Source organism: Podarcis erhardii (assembly GCF_964252035.2).
Source record: "Podarcis erhardii genome assembly, chromosome: 1".
Taxonomy (NCBI): Eukaryota; Metazoa; Chordata; class Lepidosauria; order Squamata; family Lacertidae; genus Podarcis; species Podarcis erhardii.
The window spans coordinates 3670618-3690587 of record NC_138497.1 but is presented as its reverse complement, the minus strand read 5'-3'; the positions used below and the strand labels follow the sequence as shown (position 1 = coordinate 3690587).

General features: G+C 48.7%; 2 protein-coding genes across 6 annotated transcripts in view; both read left to right on the top strand.

Moving 5' to 3' along the window:
• Positions 1-12388, top strand: part of MAP4K5 (mitogen-activated protein kinase kinase kinase kinase 5) — an 88392-nt gene extending 76004 nt beyond the window's left edge. For 2 of the 3 annotated variants that reach the window (XM_081859736.1, XM_081859735.1), the window contains 8 exons: positions 1608-1666; positions 2009-2112; positions 3440-3617; positions 4759-4827; positions 5727-5819; positions 7544-7614; positions 9645-9700; positions 10580-12388. In XM_081859736.1, the coding sequence (XP_081715862.1) occupies positions 1608-1666; positions 2009-2112; positions 3440-3617; positions 4759-4827; positions 5727-5819; positions 7544-7614; positions 9645-9700; positions 10580-10667 (718 nt within the window). In that variant the 3' untranslated portion in view covers positions 10668-12388. The remainder of the gene's footprint in view (positions 1-1607; positions 1667-2008; positions 2113-3439; positions 3618-4758; positions 4828-5726; positions 5820-7543; positions 7615-9644; positions 9701-10579) is intronic. The other variant, XR_014156073.1, reaches the window with a different exon arrangement.
• Positions 12389-17091: 4703 nt separating this feature from the next.
• CDKL1 (cyclin dependent kinase like 1) overlaps positions 17092-19970 on the top strand; it is a 31676-nt gene continuing 28797 nt past the window's right edge. The window contains exons 1-2 of one of the 3 annotated variants that reach the window (XM_081864821.1): positions 17092-17141; positions 17936-18097. The gene's annotated coding sequence lies outside the window, so the exon portion shown is untranslated. The remainder of the gene's footprint in view (positions 17142-17935; positions 18098-19970) is intronic. The other 2 variants (XM_081864823.1, XM_081864822.1) reach the window with 2 other exon arrangements.

The following is a 19970-nucleotide window of genomic DNA, read 5'->3' as shown; positions in this document are numbered from 1 at the left end:
CTCGCAAGACAAAAAACTCGCTAGACGAAAGAGTTTTCCGTTTTTTGAGGTGCTTCACAAGACGAATTTCCCTATGGGCTTGCTTCGCAAGACGAAACGTCTTGCGAGTTCTTGCGAGTTTGTTTCCTTTTTCTTTAAGCCGCTAAGCCTCTAAGCCGTTAATAGCCGCTAAGCTGTTAATAGCCGCTAAGCCGCTAATAGCCATGCTTCGCAAGATGAAAAAACCGCAAGACGAAGAGACTCACGGAACGGATTAATTTCGTCTTGCGAGGCACCACTGTAACACAGATTGTAAGCTCTTGGAATGGTTAGGTGTGTGCGTGTTTTTCTCTATGAAGTAAATCATTTTTAAAAGTCAAGAAAAACAGCAGTTTCAAGAAACAGGAAAACATGGGGCAGAATTCAGTATTGCACTCTAAGAGTTGTTCCATCAGCACAAGGGTTTCGGCTTCCCTGATGGAGTGGTCACCCCTTTCCTCCCCCTCTGTGCTGTCCTGGGCATTTTCCAGAAAGCCACATTCACCCCAGGCAATTTTCAGCGATGTGGGTAAGCCCTGCTACACTAGCAGGAGTTGTTTCACTGGCTCCCACTAGCGCAAGTATTGAGTTGAATCCGTCCCCAAGTGCCCAACATTGTGGTCTGGGCCTCTTCTTACCCCATGAGCCTGCCTGGACATGAAAAAAATCTTCTTCCAACACCCTTCACTTACCTTCAGAGGTAAGTGGCAGCTTATCCAAAGAAACCTCATTTCTTAGATGGCCACCAACTTTCAGGGATGCCGTGATACAAAATGCAAAATGCCTTGATAAAGAACAGGATATGAAATCTTGCATGGGGTGGAGAAAGTGAGAAGGGGATTAGACTGTAATGAGGGCTATCAATCATCGCTTCCCATGATAACTGTGTTCTACCTCCACTGTCAAGAGGCAAGTATATTGCTAGACACCAGGTGCTGGGGAAGAAGAGAGGAAGAATGCCATTGCGCTCATCTCCAGAGGCATCTGGTTGGCCACTCTGGGTAGCAGGAGACTGGACTCAATAGGCCTAAGGCCTGATCCAGCAGCCCAGACTCTTCTTATCCTTGTAGATAAGAATCTGAAGAAGTGTGTATCTGAAGAAGTGTGTATCTGAAGAAGTGTGCATGCACACGAAAGCTCATACCAAGAACTAACTTAGTTGGTCTTTAAGGTGCTACTGGAAGGAATTTTTTTTATTTTGTTTTGACTATGGCAGACCAACACAGCTACCTATCTGTAACTGTAGATAAGAAGTCAGATAAAACACGAGAGGTCTGATTTGTGGGGGAAGGGGGGTTACATCAGGAGAGCCCTGCTGGCTCAGGGTCCATGCTTTTGGTAGGTCCTCCAAGGGAACACAAAGACTACCCACTTCCCTCTCGTATGCTTCCCCCGGCTGCTAGGCAGAGGTAGACTGCGTCTATCCATGGAGGGTCTATTTTGGGCCCATTTTGCAAGCTTGGGCAACAGTCATATTGGTTTTGCTCCATCTACGTTCCCGTTCATATTCAGCGGGCTGAATACAAAAGTGACATAAGAGATAGTCCTAGTTAAACCAACAAACCATTAACTCTTAACTCTCATTTCAGGAAATTTGCCTTAACGACAAAGATCCCGGATACAAAAGGGTGCCATAAATGCTGTATAGGTAAGTCTTCCACTTGAGCTTCTGGAGACTACCTTCTCCCAGTTTTGTGGACCTGCTTGGACCTTCTCGGCCGGGGCATCTGCTCCTCCCTCCCTCCCTCCCTCCAAAGTTTGTTACCTGCTTATATCCACCTTCCTTCCATCCCGGAACCCAAAGCAACATATATGTGTTTTGATACCAAGTAGTATGCAGAAGATTGGGGTGGGGGGTCAGTGTGATGGAGCTGGCCTGTCAGAGCAGAGCCAGCTAAGTGAGTTCTGCTCCCAGCTCTCCCTCTCCTGGAACTGACTCAGTCCTAACCCTTTGGGGTTGTTCCTCTGCTTTTGTTTTCTTCCTCTGCAGTGAGAAATCCCTATACAGGCCACAAATACCTCTGTGGAGCGTTGCAGCTGGGGATCGTTTTGCTTCAGTGGTATGAACCAATGCAGAAGTTCATGTTAATAAAGGTGCGTGAGGCCGTTTTTGCGCGACTTCGTGGTGGTGTTTCATGGGAATGTGTCCGCTGAGGGTGGAACTTAAAGGTTTCCGTGCAAGACGTTAAGCCGTTTCAGATCTGGAGTGGGAGTCGCATCTGCCGTCAGTTAACTTCTGTGCTTGGTTCAGGGTGTTGATGCTTCTCATCAGAGCCCTAATAGACCACTTTGAAGGGGCAGCCAAGACTTCAGGGGCAATGAGGACCCCTTCACCGTTGACCCCTGTGCTGTGGGATACCAAAGCCCTCCCTGCAGCTCATCATCACACTGTCTCCAACTCCATTTAGAGTAGCAGATGAAGGGCTCCTTTTCAGGAGAGCCTTTTGAAAGTGATCCTGAGTCTTCTATACCTGTATATTTTTATGTTGACGTTGCTTTTGTTCATTTGCATTGCAAGGGGGGGGGGGTTAGACTAGATCAGGGTTTCCCAAACCTGGGTCTCCAGCAGTTTTGGGACGACAACTCCCATCATCCCTAGCTAGCAGGACCAGTGGTCAGGGATGATGGGAATTGTAGTCTGGAGACCCAAGTTTAGGAAACTCTGGACCCTTTGGCTTCCTCCCAACTCTGCAATTCTGACTCTATAGTGATCTTAATTTACCATATTTATCTGTGTATAACATGCCCCCAATGTATAAGATGACCCCTATTATTTTTAACCCAAAATTAAGAAATTAAGTAGTTTAGCTTTTTTGGAGGGTGGAGGAGGTCACTTCTGCCAATTGCTCACCCGCCTGCCCGCTACTGCCGATCGCACACCTTGCTGCAGCCACCAATTGTCTGCCCGCTCGCCGCCACCAACTGCCACCCGCCCACTTGCTGCAGTCACCAATCGCCTGCCCAATTACCACAACCACAGCCAATCACCAGCAGGCCTTGCCACAGCCACCAATCACCCTCCCAATCACTGCTGCCAATCTCCTTCTTGCTGCCGCCATTAAGCACACCTCCCCCCCTCTGTATTAATATTAATAATAATAATAATAATAATAATTTATTTATACCCCGCCCATCTGGCTGAGTTTCCCCAGCCACTCTGGGCAGCCACTATCCATGTATAAGACGACACCCAATTTTTTTTTAGCAAAAAGCATCGTCTTATACACAGAAAGATACGGTACTTTAAAAAAAAATGCTGTTGAGGCTTGTCATTGTTTACAGGGTGAGATCTAAATGTTGAAAATAATTTAGATGTCCACTCCGTAAGAAGCCAAATATCAGAGCAGACCAGTTGTTATTCAGTCTCATCTTTCCTTTCCTTTTGCTGGCCTTGTTGTTTCTTTCCCCCTGCCCCTTCCAGCACTTTGATTTCCCGCTGCCGACCCCCCTGAACGTCTTCGAAATGCTGGTGATCCCAGAACAGGAGTACCCCATGGTGTGTGTGGCGATCAGCAAGGGAGTCGAACCAAACCAGGTCGTCCAGTTTGAGACAATTAACCTGAACTCTGCTTCTTCGTGGTTTACAGAAACTGGTGCAGGTGAGGCTCCAGCAGATCGGAGTTCAGTTTACTATAAGAGTCAATATGAGTTACTCACAGCGAAAGTGGGGGAGTGCAAGAGGTTGGAGGGGCCAGGTTCTTCTCAGAGGAAGGTTCTGTCACCTGGAAGGCGTTTTTTTGGGGGGAGGGCAGCAGAAGAGGTGGCATTATAGTGTGGATAATAATAATAAATTTATACCCCACCCTCCCCAGCCAAGAAAGCTCAGGGCGGCTAACAACCAATAATAAAAACAGTTGATTAAAATACAATTTAAAAGAATTAAGATACAGCATTAAAACAATTAGGGAGCAATCTCTTCATAGGAGGAGAAAGGAAAAAGAAAGAGGGGGAGGGAATCAAACTGATTCTGAGCCAAAGGCCAGGTGGAACAACTCTGTCTTACAGGCCCCGCAAAAAGAGATCAGATCCCGCAGGGCCCTGGTCTCAAGAGACAGAGCATTCTACCAGGCCAGAGCCAGTGTTGAGAAGGCCCTGCTCTGGTTGAGGCTAATCTGACTTCCTTAGGGACCTCTAAGCAGAGGCTTTAAGCAGAGGCTTGACAACCATATGTCAGGAGTGCTCTGATGGTGTTTCCTGCTTGGCAGGGGGTTGGACTCGATGGCCCTTGTGGTCTCTTCCAATTCTATGATTCTATGATTCTCTAGGGTGTTGCTATTTACGGACCTTAAGGCTCTCCGTGGGGTAGACCAGGAGAGGCGGTCCCGTAGGTACAAGGGTCCTAGGCCATGAAGGGCTTTAAAGGTCAAAACCAGCACCTTAAATCTGACCCTGTACTCCACCGGGAGCCAGTGCGGCTGGAAAAGCACTGGGTGAATATGCTCCCATGGCAGAGACCCCGTGAGGAGCCTCGCTGCAGCATTCTGCATCCGCTGGAGTTTCTGGGACAGCTTCAAGGGCAGCCCCGCGTAGAGCGAATTACAGTAGTCAAGCCTGGAGGTGACCGTCGCATGGATCACTGTGGCCAGGTTGGGGCGGGAAAGGTAAGGGACCAACTGCTTGATGCGGCGAAGGTGGAAAAATGATGGCGAGAGTGGAGAGAGAAGATTCAGGGGTTTGAGGAAGAGTTGCATCGGTGGCCTGGATGCAAATGGTTGCTCTCTTCTTCTCCCCTCCATCAAGGTTGCCAACAGCTTGATGCCATCCATGTCACCCAGCTGGAGAGGGACACAGTTCTTGTCTGCTTGGACAGTAAGTAGCAGGAGTGAGAGCTTGCTTCCCCCCCCCCTTTTTCTTTTTTGAGCTCCGAGGCAGAAAGCAATAGAAAAAGAGGAGGGGACAAAAACAGAATAAACACAAGAAAACATAATAATAAGCTAGCTAGGGGTGATGGCAGTTGTAGTTCAGCAACATCTGGGGACCCACAGGTTGAGAAAGGCTGTTTTATGGCAGATGATGGATTTTTTCGGAGCTGGAAGAGTCCGTGACCTGAAGGAGGAGGAGTACCAGGAAGAATGGATGAAATTTAAAGACTATTTAGCTAAATATGTTAAGATAATTGGGAAAGCTTGCAAATATTACATAGGCTTAGGATTTAAATATGTAAGGATAGGATTTAAGATGTTTAATTGAGAAAGAATGAAAGATGTTAAGTGATCAGTTAATTTTTTCAGAAATTGGATTTTGGAAAACTGTTAAAATGATATATAATGAAATTCAACCAAGGGGATTTGAGGAAGTCACTTAATAATGTTACAAAGATTGGTTTAATTACAAATAGGATATATGTGTGTTTGTTTGTTTTAATTTTTTGGAAAATAAATAAAAATTTTAAAGAAAAAAAAGAGAGAAAGGCAGCCTGAAAGCAGCATTTAAGGTAAAAATCAGTTTAAAGCAGCAGTAGAATTAAAAGCCTACATAGATCAGTTCCTCAAAACACATAGTTTATTAACATTCCTGTGTTATTATGATGGTGGTGGTGATGATTTTGCCCTCTGTCGCTGTGGTTCTCCCGCAGCAGCCGTTGCATGTATTGTGGGCTGAGTGGCTGCTGCCGTGGGCCCTGGCTCTTCCCGCTTCCATATATTTGTTGGGGCAGCCTCTGAGCTGACCCAGCAACCCCAATTTGGCTCTCGTTTCTCCCTTTTAAGGATTTGTGAAAATTGTGAATCTGCATGGGAAACTGAAGTCGAGCAAGAAGCTGGCCTCCGAACTAAGCTTTGATTTCTGCATTGAATCTGTAGGTGAGCAGAGACCGTCTTCGCCATCGTTTCTTGTCTCCAAAGTGCATGCTGTATGTTAACTCGGAGGTGGGGGTCCCTTTTCAACCCGGGGGCCACATTCCCTTCTGGGCAACCTTCCAGGGGCCAAATGCCAGCAGTGGGTGGGGCCAGGCACCAAAGCAGGCAGGGAAACACATGTGAATTCCCTCTTTGTCCTCCACCAGAAGTTTTGTCAGAGTTCAAGGATGCATTCTAGCCAGGCAAAAATCCTCAAGGAGGGTGCCAAGCTGTGGCTGGTGAGAATGTGTAGCCTGGAGAGAGTCTTGGGGGCCAGGTAAAGAAGCATGGAGGCCCCAAATTCCTGCGGTAGATTGCATGCAACCCCACAGGCTCAGAGTCTGCAAGACACAAGACAGGAAGATGTTGGAAGTGACATTCCTCAAATGCCTGGGAGGCTTTCCCTGGTGAGAACCAGCCATTGTTATGGCGGGAATGTTCCTCCTGGCGGCATGTTTGGGCCTTCTGTGCAGCTCCTGAGCACTCAGAGTGTGTGATCAGTGTCCCTCATTGGCTGGAGGCTGGTGGGAGTTGAGGGGGGCAGCTCGTCTGTTGCCATGACCCTCTGACCTTGGAGGCTTGCGGTGGAGGCTGCAGACAGAGTTCTCTAGCCAGGGTTACAGCTGCAACCCAGAAGCCAGGCCTCTGTGCTGACATTGAAAAATCAAGAGGCAACAATTGGGCAATGCCTTGGCAGACACTTCCTGCCATTGCCAAAGACCAGCTGTCTCCAAGACATGTCTCTAGACTCCTTCCCACCATTTAATGGACTTCTCACTCAGCATGTGGGGAGGTCTCCCCTGGAATCCCCTCCCCGTGCTCAGCAAGACCACCCCGTAAAACAGCCCTGATTGGCCTTGCCTTGTGTCTTGAGGCAGCGATGGCCACCAGCCTGCATGGCTTTCAGAGGACTGGACACATTCAGGTTGGAGAAGACCATGCATGGCTTTTAGCCACGATGGCTGTGTTCTGCCTGCAGACTTGGAGGCAGCAATGCTTGTGAATACCAGTTGCAGAAGGTATTCAGGACAGGAGAACAGGACAGTGTTGCTTTTTGTGCTCAGGTCCTGCTTGCCGGTGTCCCATTGAGACATCTGGCCAGCCACTCTGAGAACTAGATAGCCCAGGGGCCTGATCCAGGAGGGCTGCTCCTCTCCTTCTCCTTCTCCTTCTCCTTCTCCTTCTCCTTCTCCTTCTCCTTCTCCTTCTCCTTCTCCTTCTCCTTCTCCTCCTCCTCCTCCTTCTCCTTCTCCTTCTCCTTCTCCTTCTCCTTCTCCTTCTCCTTCTCCTTCTCCTTCTCCTTCTCCTCCTTCTCCTTCTCCTTCTCCTTCTCCTTCTCCTTCTTCTTCTTCTCCTTCTCCTTCTCCTCCTCCTCCTCCTCCTCCTCCTCCTCCTCCTCCTCCTCCTCCTCCTTGTTTAGTCTTGTCCGACTCTTTGTGATAGGTTTGATCTTCTTGCAGTCCATGGGCAGTCCATGGGACTCTCAAGAGTCTCCTCCAGCACCAGAATTCAAAAGCATCAATTCTTTGGCGATCAGCCTTCTTTATGGTCCAGCTCTCACTTCCATACATCACTACTGGGAAAAGCATAGCTTTAACTATACAGACCTTTGTTGGCAAGGTGATGTCTCTGCTTTTTAAGATGCTGTCTAGGTTTGTCATTCTTACTTTATTGCATCTCTCCCGCAGTGTGCCTTCAAGACAGCGTTCTGGCCTTCTGGAAGCATGGGATGCAAGGGAAAAGCTTTAAGTCTGATGAAGTAAGTCTTGGGTTTGGGGGGCCCCTTGTTTTCCCAGCCTTGCTGCCCTCTGTGGAAGGAAGGTGGTTGCTGTGCTGAGAGAGGAACGCCCCTTCTCAGGGAAAGCCAGAGAGGGGAGGGGAGGCCCTGCTGCTCTGGCCTAGTGAAGGATCATAGTTGGCCCATGTTCGGTTAGAAGAATGTTGGGTGCCAGGTGAGGGGAAAGAGCCTTCTCTAGCCAAGTTCCTGCAGAGCAACGGACAGTCACAATAGAAGGGCAATTGGCCTGACCTGCTGTGAGATGGCTTCTTGTGGGGATGCCTGATTATCGTCTTCCAGAGCAACTACCCTATTCCGAACTTAAAAATGGAAAGCGTAATGCTGGTGGTCAACAAAAGGTTTATAGACTGTCCCAAGGCAAATCTAAAAAATGTAGTATAAGCACTGGCAACTGGGAAACACTGGCCTGCGAGCGCTCCAGTTGGAGAACAGCCTTGACCAAAGGTGTCATGGGCTTTGAAGACACTCGAACTCAGGACGCAAGGGAGAAACATACTAAGAGGAAGGGATGCTTGGCAAACCCTGACCGTGATCAACTCCTGCCCGGAAACCAATGTCCCCACTGCGGAAGGACATGTGAATCCAGATTGTGCTCCACAGTCACTTACGGACTCATGGTTAAAACCGTGTTTATGGAAAACTTACTTGACTATGAGGCATCGCCAAAGAAGAAGACATTCTCAAATATAGGGACTTAAGGGTGGAGGGGCATCGGCAGTCAGGTTTGAAGCCCCCAGAACATATCACAGCTATGAAGTCACTAACAGGCCTTGGTCATTCCCACCACCATGGAGACAATAACAGAATCAGGGAATTGTAGAGTTGCAAGGGACTCCCAAGGGTCATCTAGTTGAACCCCCAAATAAAAGCGTATGAAGTTGCACAAACACACTATACAAAGTTTTTGTGAAGTTTATTATGACGATGTGCAGTGCTATTTTTTTTTATTATTATTATTATTATTATTATTATTATTATTACTTACAGTTGGTTTATGTTGTTTTACCAATACAACTGCCCACTAACTCTCGTGTAAGGCTTGCCATAATGGCACAAACAACGTGCTTATGGTTCTCACTTCATTATGGGAGGTACCATTGCCCAGTGGCATAACACCTTCCTAGGGGCATTGTTTGCTGTCTTTGTGTTGAGTCAGGCCATTGGTCCGTCTAGCTCAATATTGTCGGCACTGGCTGGCAGCGGTCTTCCTGGCTTTTAGGCAGGGGTCGTCCCCAGCCTCCCCCCAGGATAGCAGCACATAAGCATTCCTATCTAGCACATTTGGAGAGTGGGAAACATGATATGCACACGTTATCTCAGTAATAAACCTAACAATAACCCTGTAAGGCAGGCCAAGATAATAACAGCTTGCCTAAGGCCACAATGAGTCTGTGGTTGAAGTGAGATTTGAATTTGGGCTTCCCAGCTCACACGAGAATCCTGCCCTAGGGCCACTACACTGTCGTACAAATTAAATGTAAGATACAACAGCAATGCAACAATAACGTAAATGGATAGATTTCTGTTTTGGCCTTTAGTACTGAGTGCTACAAACATGAGTCTGACCAAACTGCGGGAGGCAGTGGAAGACAGAAGTGCCTGGCGTGCTCTGGTCCAGGGGGTCACGAAGAGTCGGACACGACTAAACGACTAAACAACAACAACAACTGAGTGCTGCTGTACTCTGTTCCAGCGCAGAGGCAAGGAAAGAGTGCCTGGGTCTGACATCCATTCCCAGGTGGCTTAAACCAGAGGAGCAGAACCTGGATGGTGTCAGACTCCAGCTCCCTTGACCCCGCCCAGCGTGGCCCAGAAGTCAGGAATGGTGGGAGCTGGAACCCAGCAGCATTGAACCATGGTTCAGTAAGCTGCAAAGGTTGCTTCTGAACTAACTTGCTGTGCATTTTGTCAACAGTGACCGGACTATTTGACTCAACCCTCCTCCGCAGTCTTAGCTGGCTCAAGTGTCCCTTTCTCTGCCCCTTTTGCAGGTAACCCAGGAGATCTCAGACGAAACTCGGGTGTTCCGCTTGCTGGGCTCCGACAGGTGAGCTGAGAAGAGCCAAGCCTGCGCTGGGTTCTCTCACAGGGGTGGGGTGGGGTGGGGTGGGGTGGGGGTTTTCTCCTGGATTGCCCCCTTGCTGCCTCCCCCTGCAGAGTGGTGCTTCTGAATTTTCTCACCTTAACACCATGCTTCTCTGTCTATGCCCACATTGGGTTAATGTTCAAGTAATTATTTATTAAATTCATATGCCACCCACATACCACCGAAGATTTCAGGGCGGTTCGCAAGATAAAAATACTGGATAGAAGATTAAAAATACCAAATAAATAGTTCAAAGCACCAGAATGGTGTTGGGGTGGTTATTAGATTTCCAATCTTTCTGCATTAGAAAACTTCATGGCCACTTTCTTAAAAGAGATGCCTTTTCCCATGTCATGGGATGCATCCAGCAAGACGCCCCCTTGTAGCATGTAAAATTATTATTATTATTACAGTGGTACCTCCAGTTGCGAACGGGATCTGTTCCGGAGGTCCAGCTGTATTCACAACCAGAGGATGGCTTTTGCGCATGCGCATGGCGCGGTTTAGCACTTCTGCTCATGCGCGTGTTATGTAGAGCATGTGTGCGCAGCGAAACCCAGAAAAATACTTCCAGGTTTGCCGCATTCACATCCCGAAGTTTACGTATCCAGAGGGATACGTAAGCGGAGGTACGACTGTATTATTATTATTATTATTGTTATTATTATTATTATTATTATTAAGTCTGATGTTGCATTACAGCTCCCAGCGCCCACGGTGGCTGGTGGCAGTCAGTGGGAGTTGTCGCCCCAACATCATGGGTGTGGTCCCAGGGAACACGGCCCCAGGGTGCCCACTTTCAGTGAAGGCTAACTTGCTCGTTCCTCCTTCCCCTCACAGGGTGGTGGTGCTGGAGAGCAGGCCAACCGACAACCCAACGGCCCACAGCAATCTCTACATTTTGGCTGGCCACGAAAACAGTTACTAGGCAACCGAAACCCGACTCGGAACCGCCAGCCAAGGAATACGTCACATAAGGAAGCAGCCCTCAAGGAAATGCTATCCAAGCCGGACTCTCCCTCCCTCCCTCCCTCTTGCACTCTCTCTCTCTCTCTCTTTGTTTTCTCCCTCCCTCTCCATTTGCTCTACTGTGTCAATATCCAAACGGACCCATTTTTTTAGGAACGAGAGCCAAACGTCGCCTGGGCGTCTTGCAGCTGGGAAGCAGCTGATCTGTCACTTGCCACTGTGTGGTTGGTTATGTTGAGTTTGCTTAATAAAAGCTACAAGGTTAATAAGCCGCTCTGGTTCGTTAGGCCCAGGCGCTTTTTTGGGGGGGGGGTGGATCCCAAATGCGTTCACGGTGCCATGCGGTTCTCGACGCAGACTTCTTTTGTCTTCTGGTTAAAATACCAAGGCTGCCGCTGCCTTCCAATCTTGTGGCAATGCCAACTTTTGAATGCTGGTGGCCGAGATCAAAATCAGGAACATTGAGGCTGGCGGGGAAGGCGGGTGCGCTTTTGGGACACCCCCCCCCCATGGGGAAGACTTCCTACGCAAAGCCCCTCTGGATCTTGTCCAAATGATCCGCTTTCAAGAGGTCATCAGCATTCCCGGGATATCGTGGGGTTTCTGTTTTTTAACGCAACTGTTCTCTGTGGGTTTGTAAAATAGACTATTTAATCCTTATTTATTAATCTGCTGCTAGGGTCGTGTGATGTATCCTAACTTCTAGCACATGAAGGTTGCAGAGCAGCTTTTGGGGGGGTTGAGGGAGGGGGGCTCCTCCCCCTCCCCGTCTTTATACAATTGTACAAAGAACATGGTATTCATTTCACTCTTTTTGCCTCTTAGATGAAGCCCGTCGTCTGAGGGAGGTGTTTATATATAGATAAATATATATATATAGGGGGACGCAGGGTGGAAGGAAAGACCTTTTGGCTACTCCTGCAGAAATGCTGTTTTGTACAAGAGTCTTTTGTAGGGGTTTTTGCTTGTGGGATTTGTCGCCAGAGGGAGCGTGTGGCAGAAATGCAAAGCCGTATCTCCGTGAGGAATCAAGGATCCCTAGATTGGCTGGAAAGATAGATTGTGTGTGAGAGAGAGTGTGTGAGGGGACCACACAGGTGTGTCATCATCAGGAGCTCCTGAGAATGTACGGAGAATAAGAGATGAAAGGAAAGCTCATCCAGGTCTTGTGGATCCCTGGATCCCCACCCAATGCAGTCCAGGCGTGGTGGAGGTCTCGGTTCAGGCTGGGTTCAAGGCCGAGGCCCCCTGGTCCTTGCAGCCGGGTCCCAGGTGTGAATCATCCCTTTCCATGGAAACATCCCCCTTTCTGTCACGACAGATGCCAAACCGGGAGCGCAGGAAGCCACCGACTGGATGAGCCTTTCTAAAACTGCTTTCAGGGGAGAGCTTTTTTTAACGCTTCACGGACACGTATTTTATTTATACTGTGCCAGAGGAGAAAAGGCAGTGCCTGGAAGAAAGGAACTAGATTTCCCCCGGACTGGGCGAGTTTCGAAAGGTCTGTTTTTTTAAAAAAAATCCCGGTGGTATAGTATAAATATATATATAAGACGCAGTATTGTCTAATAAACCTTGGGGAATATCCTTTGTTCCATTATCCCTTTCTCGAGGCCCTCATCCATGTTTCTCCTCCCCCCGTCCCCCTTTCATCCATTAAAGTATCCTTTTTGCTCCTGATTTTTGTCTGCTTTCATTCATTACGCTTTAGTGGTTCTGCAGAGGTACACGGGGGCGGGGGGGGCATAGCTCTCTCAGCAGAGCAACTGCCTTGCATGCAGGAGGGCCCAGGTGGGGGTCTCTGACGTCTCCAGGTGGGGCTGGGGGTGTCGTCTGAAATTCTGGAGAGCCACTGCCAGTCTGTGTAGGTAATATTGAGTTAGGCGGACGAGTGGCTTGGCTTGCTACAAGGCAGCTATGTTTACAAGGTAACCATTCTGCACTTCCTGCTAATTTGGTAAAGATTTGGATTCCCCCGCCCCCATAAGGAAAAGCTACCACATCAGGGATATTGCATCATTCCAGAACTTCGCAGAACTGTAAATTTGGAAAGGGACCCCAAGGGGCATCTAGTCCAAGCCTCCCGCAGTGCAGGAATATGCAGCTGTCCCATACGGGGATCAAACCTGAAGCCTTGAAATTGTCAGCTCCACACTCTAGCCAACTGAGCTATCCAGGCGCAATATACCATTGATGGGAAGGTGTGGTTCATTCCCCAGCTAGCAGGACCACTGGGATGTCAGAGCACTGCTCTCCAGATGTTTCAGACTAGTAATAGTAATAGTAATTTATTATTTGTACCCCGCCCATCTGGCCAGGTTTCCCCAGCCACTCTGGGCGGCTTCCAACAAAGATGTAAAATACATTAAAATGTCACACATTAAAAACTTCCCTGGACAGGGCTGCCTTCAGATGTCTTCTAAATGTCAGGTAGTTGTTTATCTCCTTGACATCTGGTGGGAGGGCGTTCCACAGGGCGGGTGCCACCACCGAGAAGGCCCTCTGCCTGGCTCCCTGTAGCTTTGCTTCTCGCAATGAGGGAACCGCCAGAAGGCCCTCGGCGTTGGACTACAAATCCCATAGCCAGCACTGGAGTGGGAGTTTTAGCCCAGCACAACCCGAGGGCAAAGGCCGGTGTGGAGTTGGGTTACATAAAGGTCACTGAATACTGGCCATGCCATCCCTGACATCAAGCATGACGACACTCCCCCTGCCCATGTCAAAACAGGGGCGTTGCCTGTAAAGATTAAAAGCTATAGTGGGAGCCAACATAAAGCAGAGAAGCCCCTGCTCACCCTGGCCCCCCTGTTTTCAAGACCCAAAGGGCTTGTTGGGCACACCGACCCCTCTCTGCCCGACCTGTGGGACTCTTGTCCCCTGGGGACACCCATTACCAGCTCATAGCTGTCAACTTACAGATTTGAAAATAAGGGACCAGCAGCCTCGAAAATAAGGTATCAGCAGCAAAAATAAGGGATTTTGCTTAGCTTATACAGAAATCCGCCACTGATGGAGCCAGGCTGCTTTTGCTGCCACTGACTGTGTTTTGCAGGGAGTTGGACTAGATGATCCTAAGGGTCTGCAACTCCGACCAAAGAAGAGTGGCAGACAAAACTGATGAACGACGTTGAGATGGCAAAGATGTAAGAAATGTTGGAAATGTAAAGAAAAAGATGGTACTTTCTATCACGTGGTGGGAGTGTAAAAAAGTGAAGAGCTTTTGGGAGTTGATTTACAATGAATTGAAGAAAATGTTGAAATATACATTTGTTAAGAAACCAGAGGCTTTTCTTTTAGGAATCATAGGAAATGAAGTAAATAGAAAGGATTGTAAACTTTTCCAATATGCAGTAACAGCGGCGAGAATACTACTAGCCCAGAACTGGAAACAAGAACAAGTACCAACACTAGAGGAGTGGAGAATGAAGCTGATGGACTATGCAGAACTTGATAAACTGACAGGGAAGATCAGATATCTACAAGACCAAAAGTTTATCGAGGACTGGGGAAAGTTGGTGGAGTATTGGGAAGGTATAAGTGATAAAGAAATAACGGTGGCATTTAAAGAAGCTCTGTAAAAGTTGAAGAAATATTGCAAAAAAGAAAAACGGGTATCAAAGGGTATATTAAAAGGCAATAGCGAATTTAAGAAATGTGTAATTAAAAATTTTAATTTGGATGATTATCAGAGAGGCTGAAGGAAGTCCAAAAGTGAAAAATTTGTTAAAGTTGAAATGTGATGTGATATGTATTCTTATGAAGAAAATTAATAAAAATTATTTTTTTTAAAAAAAAAAAAGAGATGGCAAAGCTTACAGGCAGAATTAGAAACCAGGAAGAGGACCTCTTTAATAAAGAATGGGGAAAGTTTATAATTTAGTTGAAAAGCTATTGTAAAGAGTTACATACATTGGTAGGATTGACAGAAACCTTGTAGTAAAAATTTGAACTATGGATGGACAAATGATTTATAAAAATAGAGTTATGAAAGGGATGCAGAGGAGGAAATCACTACATTAAGATGCTGCACTGGTTGGAGGGGATGCTAAGCAGCACGTCGGGGCTGCCCTCGTCCTGGCGCGAGGAGTTCCATCGGCCCTTCCCCGCCCAAGAGGGAGGGAGGGAGGGAGAGAGACTCGCCCATGCTGCCCGCGAGCCCAGCATGAGGCGGTTGCAGTGCCGCCCTTCTGCGTCCCTCCCCATACCCTCCTCTTCCTCCTCCCTCAGCTGCCGCCTCCGGCTTCCCCTGGCAGCGCAGTGGAAGTCTCGCAAGAGAGAGGCTGCCTGCCCGCCCACCGCCACCCGTCTCCTCACGACGCGCCCCTGAGGGGGAAAAGGGAGAGACGGAGACGCGGCAGCTCGTGCGCTCGCTCTCTCGCGGCGGAGGACCCCGAGCCGCTGCTTCCCTCCTGAGCCGGGCGAGCATGAAACCCGGGAAATTTAAGGGACATCATCAATAAGGGACAAGAGCGGGACACGGCGCTGGGATAAGGGAGTTTCCCGCCAAATAAGGGACGGTTGACAGCTATGCACTGGCTCTGCTCCACACCTTCAATGGTTTTCATCTGACTAGGTGGTAAGGATACCGCTTGTTTGCCTGGACGTGTGTGTGTGTGTGTGCATAAACTTGCTGAGTTTTCCCTGGCAGGAATGCAGCCATGTACAGAGCTCGGAATCCTACCTGTTGCTCCGCCCACTTCCTGCCTCTGGCCCCGCCCTCACATGTATGGGTCCTTAAGGGGGTGTGGCCTTCGGCCTGAAAAATGTTCCCTATCTAGGGATAGGATTTTGTGCAACAGAAAGGGCTTCACCTCTGTAGAAGGACACCATCCCCAGTTGGAGCACGGGCTTCTGAAGGGCTTTTGCTGAAGACTGCAGGGTCCGGGCCGGTTCACTTATTAATCTAATCAAGGGGGAGGGCCAGTTTCTAGCTGATGGGAGTTGTAGTCTGAAAACCTCTGGAAGGAAAAGCTTGACAAAGGCTGCCCTACAGGGAAGGTAGAACCTATTCACTGTGGCCATTGGCTTCCTTCCCCTTGCAGAAGACAGAATCGGGATTCAAGAGAACCTTGACGGAGTGGAGACCTGGGCACAAGCTAACAAAATGAACGTCAACAGGGACAAATGTCAGGTTCTGCCCTTAGGAAGAACCAGAAGCACAAATACAAGGCGGGGGACACCTGGCATACTAGCAGAACATGTGAAAAGGATCTAGGGGTCTTGGTGGACCACAAGATGAACATGAGTCAAGCGTGTGATGCAGCAGCAAAAAAAGCAAATGCTATTCTAGGCTGCATCAACAGATGTACAGTGGTACCTCGGGTTACAGACGCTTCAGGTTACAGACTCTGCTAACCCAGAAATAGTACCTCGGGTTAAGAACTTTGCTTCAGGATGAGAACAGAAATCGTGCTCCAGCGGCGCGGCAGCAGCAGGAGGCCCCATTAGCTAAAGTGATGCTTCAGGTTAAGAACAGTTTCAGGTTAAGAATGGACCTCCGGAACAAATTAAGTACTTAACCGGAGGTACCACTGTATAGTGTTCAGTTCAAGGGCAGTAATAGTGCCACTCTCTTCTGCCTTGGTCAGACCACACCTGGAGTACTGGGTCTAATTCTGGTCTCCACAGTTTAAGAAGGTTGTTGAGAAGCTGGAAGGTGTGCAGAGGAGGGCGACCAAGATGATCCAGGGTCTGGAAACCAAGCCTGGTGAGGAATGGTTGAAGGAGCTTGGGTATGTTTAGCCTGGAGAAGAGAAGACTGAGAGGAGATAAGATAGCCACCTTCAAATATCTTAAGGGCTGTCACACGAAGGAGGGAGCAAGCTTGTTTTCTACAGCTCTGGAGGGTAGGACTCGAACCCATAGCTTCAAGTTACAGGAAAGGAGATTCGGACTAAACATTCAGAAAAAAACTTTCTGACAGTAAGAGCTGTTTGGCAGTGGAATGGACTCCCACAGGACGGGGTGGACTCTGCTTCCTTGGAGGTTTTGAAGCAGAGGTTGGATGTCCATCTGTGCTGGATGCTTTAGCTGAGATTCCTGCATGGCAGGGGGTTGGACTAGATGAAATTGGGGGTCCCTTCCAACCCTACAGGTCCAGTCCAAGTGGGTGCCCTTCGCCACCTCCACCGTCTCAGCTGCGCGCTGCGCGAGGAAGGACGTCGAGGATTCCTTGCTCTGCCCCAAGGAGTCTCCTGCTTCTGGAGGGCAGCGAGGGCGCCGCCTGCCAGTCTGTGCCAACGCAGGGAGACGCCTGCCTGCTCAGCCTCGCTCCTCCCGGGGGCGGGCATCGCCCCCTCTGCCCAGGCTCCGCCGCCCGCCCTGATTGGCTGCTGCGCGCCTTTAGCGGCTCCGCGCAGAGCTGCGCCCGGACAGAGCGAGAGGCGGCGGCGAGAGGAGGAGCGCGCGGGGCTGGCGGCGGAGGCAGCTGCAGGCAAGAGAGTCGGGAGGGAGGCGCGGGGGGGGGGGTGTAGAAAGAGCAAGGGGTCCTCTGAGCGCGTGCAGAGTGCCCAGCACCGGAGGGTTGCGCCAGCCCCAGGCGGCATGCCGGTCTCCCCCAAACTGCGCTCAGATGCTCCTCTGCGCTCTGGCTGCATGGGAGCCGACTTCTAGTTCCAAGGTTCCTTTGCCCCCCTCCCCAAATAAAATATTTGAAAGTGGTGCCCCCCCTAAGTTGATGGGCACCTTTCAGATGATGTTTGTGTACTGCATCTTGTGATTATGTGGGACAGAGCTTACCTGCCCCCACCTAATATGTTACTCAGGTTGGCACCGCTAGCTGCCTGGAGGGGAGAGTGCTCCTGGGCATGTGCAGAGGGCCCTTTAGCGTGGGGACACTTTTCCTGCTCCAAGAGGAGCTCCCGTGGTTGAAGCTGCTTCGGAGGGGAGGAAGGTGGGCCAGGAGAGTCTTTTGGCTGGCAACAAGGGAGGTGGTCCCAGCAGAAGGGGGCTTGGGGGCTGCCTTTCCTCCCGGCTGCCCTTTTGCCCCTTCCCAGTGGCGGCGCAGGGTTCCCGCTGCTGCGGGCGATGCCCTTCTCACCTCCTGTGCTCCCAAGGAGGCTCCTTCCTTCTGCAGACAAGGAAAGTGATCCACGAAACAGGATCCTGCCCGCCTCCTTTTTAAGAAGAGGCCCTTGTGGGTTTGCTGCTGATCTGGAAGCTGCCCGCAGAGCCTGCCTTGGCAACCTGCCTTCCCCCAAAGGGCCTGAATTAAATTTTAATTTCCAGACGGGCCTTCCTTCCGCAGGAGGAGGAGGAGGAGGAGGAGGAAGCTGGCCTGAAGATGCAGAGGCTGCTGGAGAGATCGGCTTTCACGGCTGAAGCCACCAGCTCCTTGGCTTTGCACTGACGACATCCGCGCCACCTTTGCCACAGGGTGCTCTCTCCCAAGTAAGTCCATCTGTGCCCAGTGGCGCTTATGTCAGAGCAAATGTGCGGGCCGTTGCTGGCTTAGAGGCAAGACTGGCTTCTCCTGGTGCTGGGAAACCTGCTGGGAGCCGCAAGGATTCTTGTGGCCCAAAAGTGGAAATCCCAAGAGTTACCAACCCTAATGGAGTGGCAGACGAAATCATTCGAGTTTATTGAATTGGCAGAAATGAGTTATAAAATTCGAGACCAAAAAGTGACAAAGTTTGAGGAGGCGTGGAGTAAATTTGTCTTGTATATACGAAATAACTGTAGAAGTTTAAAAACTGTAGCAGGGCTAACATAAATCTTGTATATAGAATGTAATTAAGAATCTGCAGGAATGGATGTAAATTGGGAAAACCGAAGGAGGGAAGGAGGGAAGTCCGGGCGCAGAAATTGCGCAGGCAGGGTAAATAAGAAGATAAAAACGGTTGAATGTTAAATTTTAAGTTTTATTTAATTTTGTTTTGTTTTTGAAAATCAGTAAAAAAGTGTAACCTGAAACCCTGCTGGGAAACAGCCTACAGTGCTAGGTGCACTATATGAATTACCGTCGGCAACAGGGCCAAAATTAGGTTCAATGCGGCCCTCAGCTCCTGAAGGTAATGGGGCCCTTTCTATGTCCAGCTGTCCTTTGCCAACAACAAATTGTCGCTGTTTTTGTGTGTTGAATATATGCTATATGGTAATTTATGGACACGACAGGTATCTAAAGCCATTTGCACATGTTGCCGTGCAGCCAGTCCATGCAGAATGTAGGCACCCTATATATAGAGAGGAGCAAACCAGTGATATTTTAGGGAGCAGGCTAGCAGGCGGGGCCCAGGACTTACGTCATAGGAGCCTCCACAACACAAAACACTGTTGCTGGATGTAGGTTTTATTTTATTTGTTTTTTATCTTGTATTTTGGAAATGTACATCCAGGTGTGTTTTTTCCATTGAATTTTTTTGTGGGCCCCTAAGAGAGTGGGGCCCTAAGCTAGAGCTTGTCTAACTTATACAGTGGTACCTCGGGTTACAGACGCTTCAGGTTACAGACGCTTCAGGTTACAGACTCCAACCCAGAAATAGTACCTCGGGTTAGGAACTTTGCTTCAGGATGAGAACAGAAATCGGGCTCCAGTGGCGCCACAGCAGCAGGAGGCCCCATTAGCTAAAGTGGTAGGTTAAGAACAGTTTCAGGTTAAGAACGGACGAATTAAGTTCTTAACCGAGTACGTAAATCCGGCACTGGTCGGCAATGAGATCTCCTTGATAACTAAACAAACGATTACTCCGTCTTTCCACCTAGCGCTTTTGCAAACAGAACAGGATTCAGAAAGCAAATAACCTCCTTCTCATCTCTTAACACCAGCCTGGAGCTGCACTGCCAAATCCTGGAAGTCTTAATAATTTGGACTGCTGGTACTCTAAGGCTTGGCAAATCACCCTCCGGGAAGTGATGTATCACAAACTAAGAGCAGAGCTTAAATGGCTGGTTTTTTAAATACGTGGCATGATTTTATTTCTTATTCAAATATTGAGGCACCTGGTCATTCGGTGCTATGCAAATGTCTGGCTCATTTAAGACTATAGAGAAACTTCATTCTCAGTAATGATGGCATTCACAGGTGGAGATAACTTATTTATATTTATTATTTGTAAGGGGAATCTGTGTGTAAGTTAATACTTGATTATTCCATTAGAGCTGTGCTGTGTCTTTGAACCTTTTTCCTTCCAGGCTGTGACACTTTATGGTTTAAATTTTCAGTTATTTGTTTTATTTATTTGTGTTATGTTTGTACTTTATTTGGTTAACAAATCAATAATATACCTATATATTTAAAATGAATGGCCTTTGGCAATCTTAACCT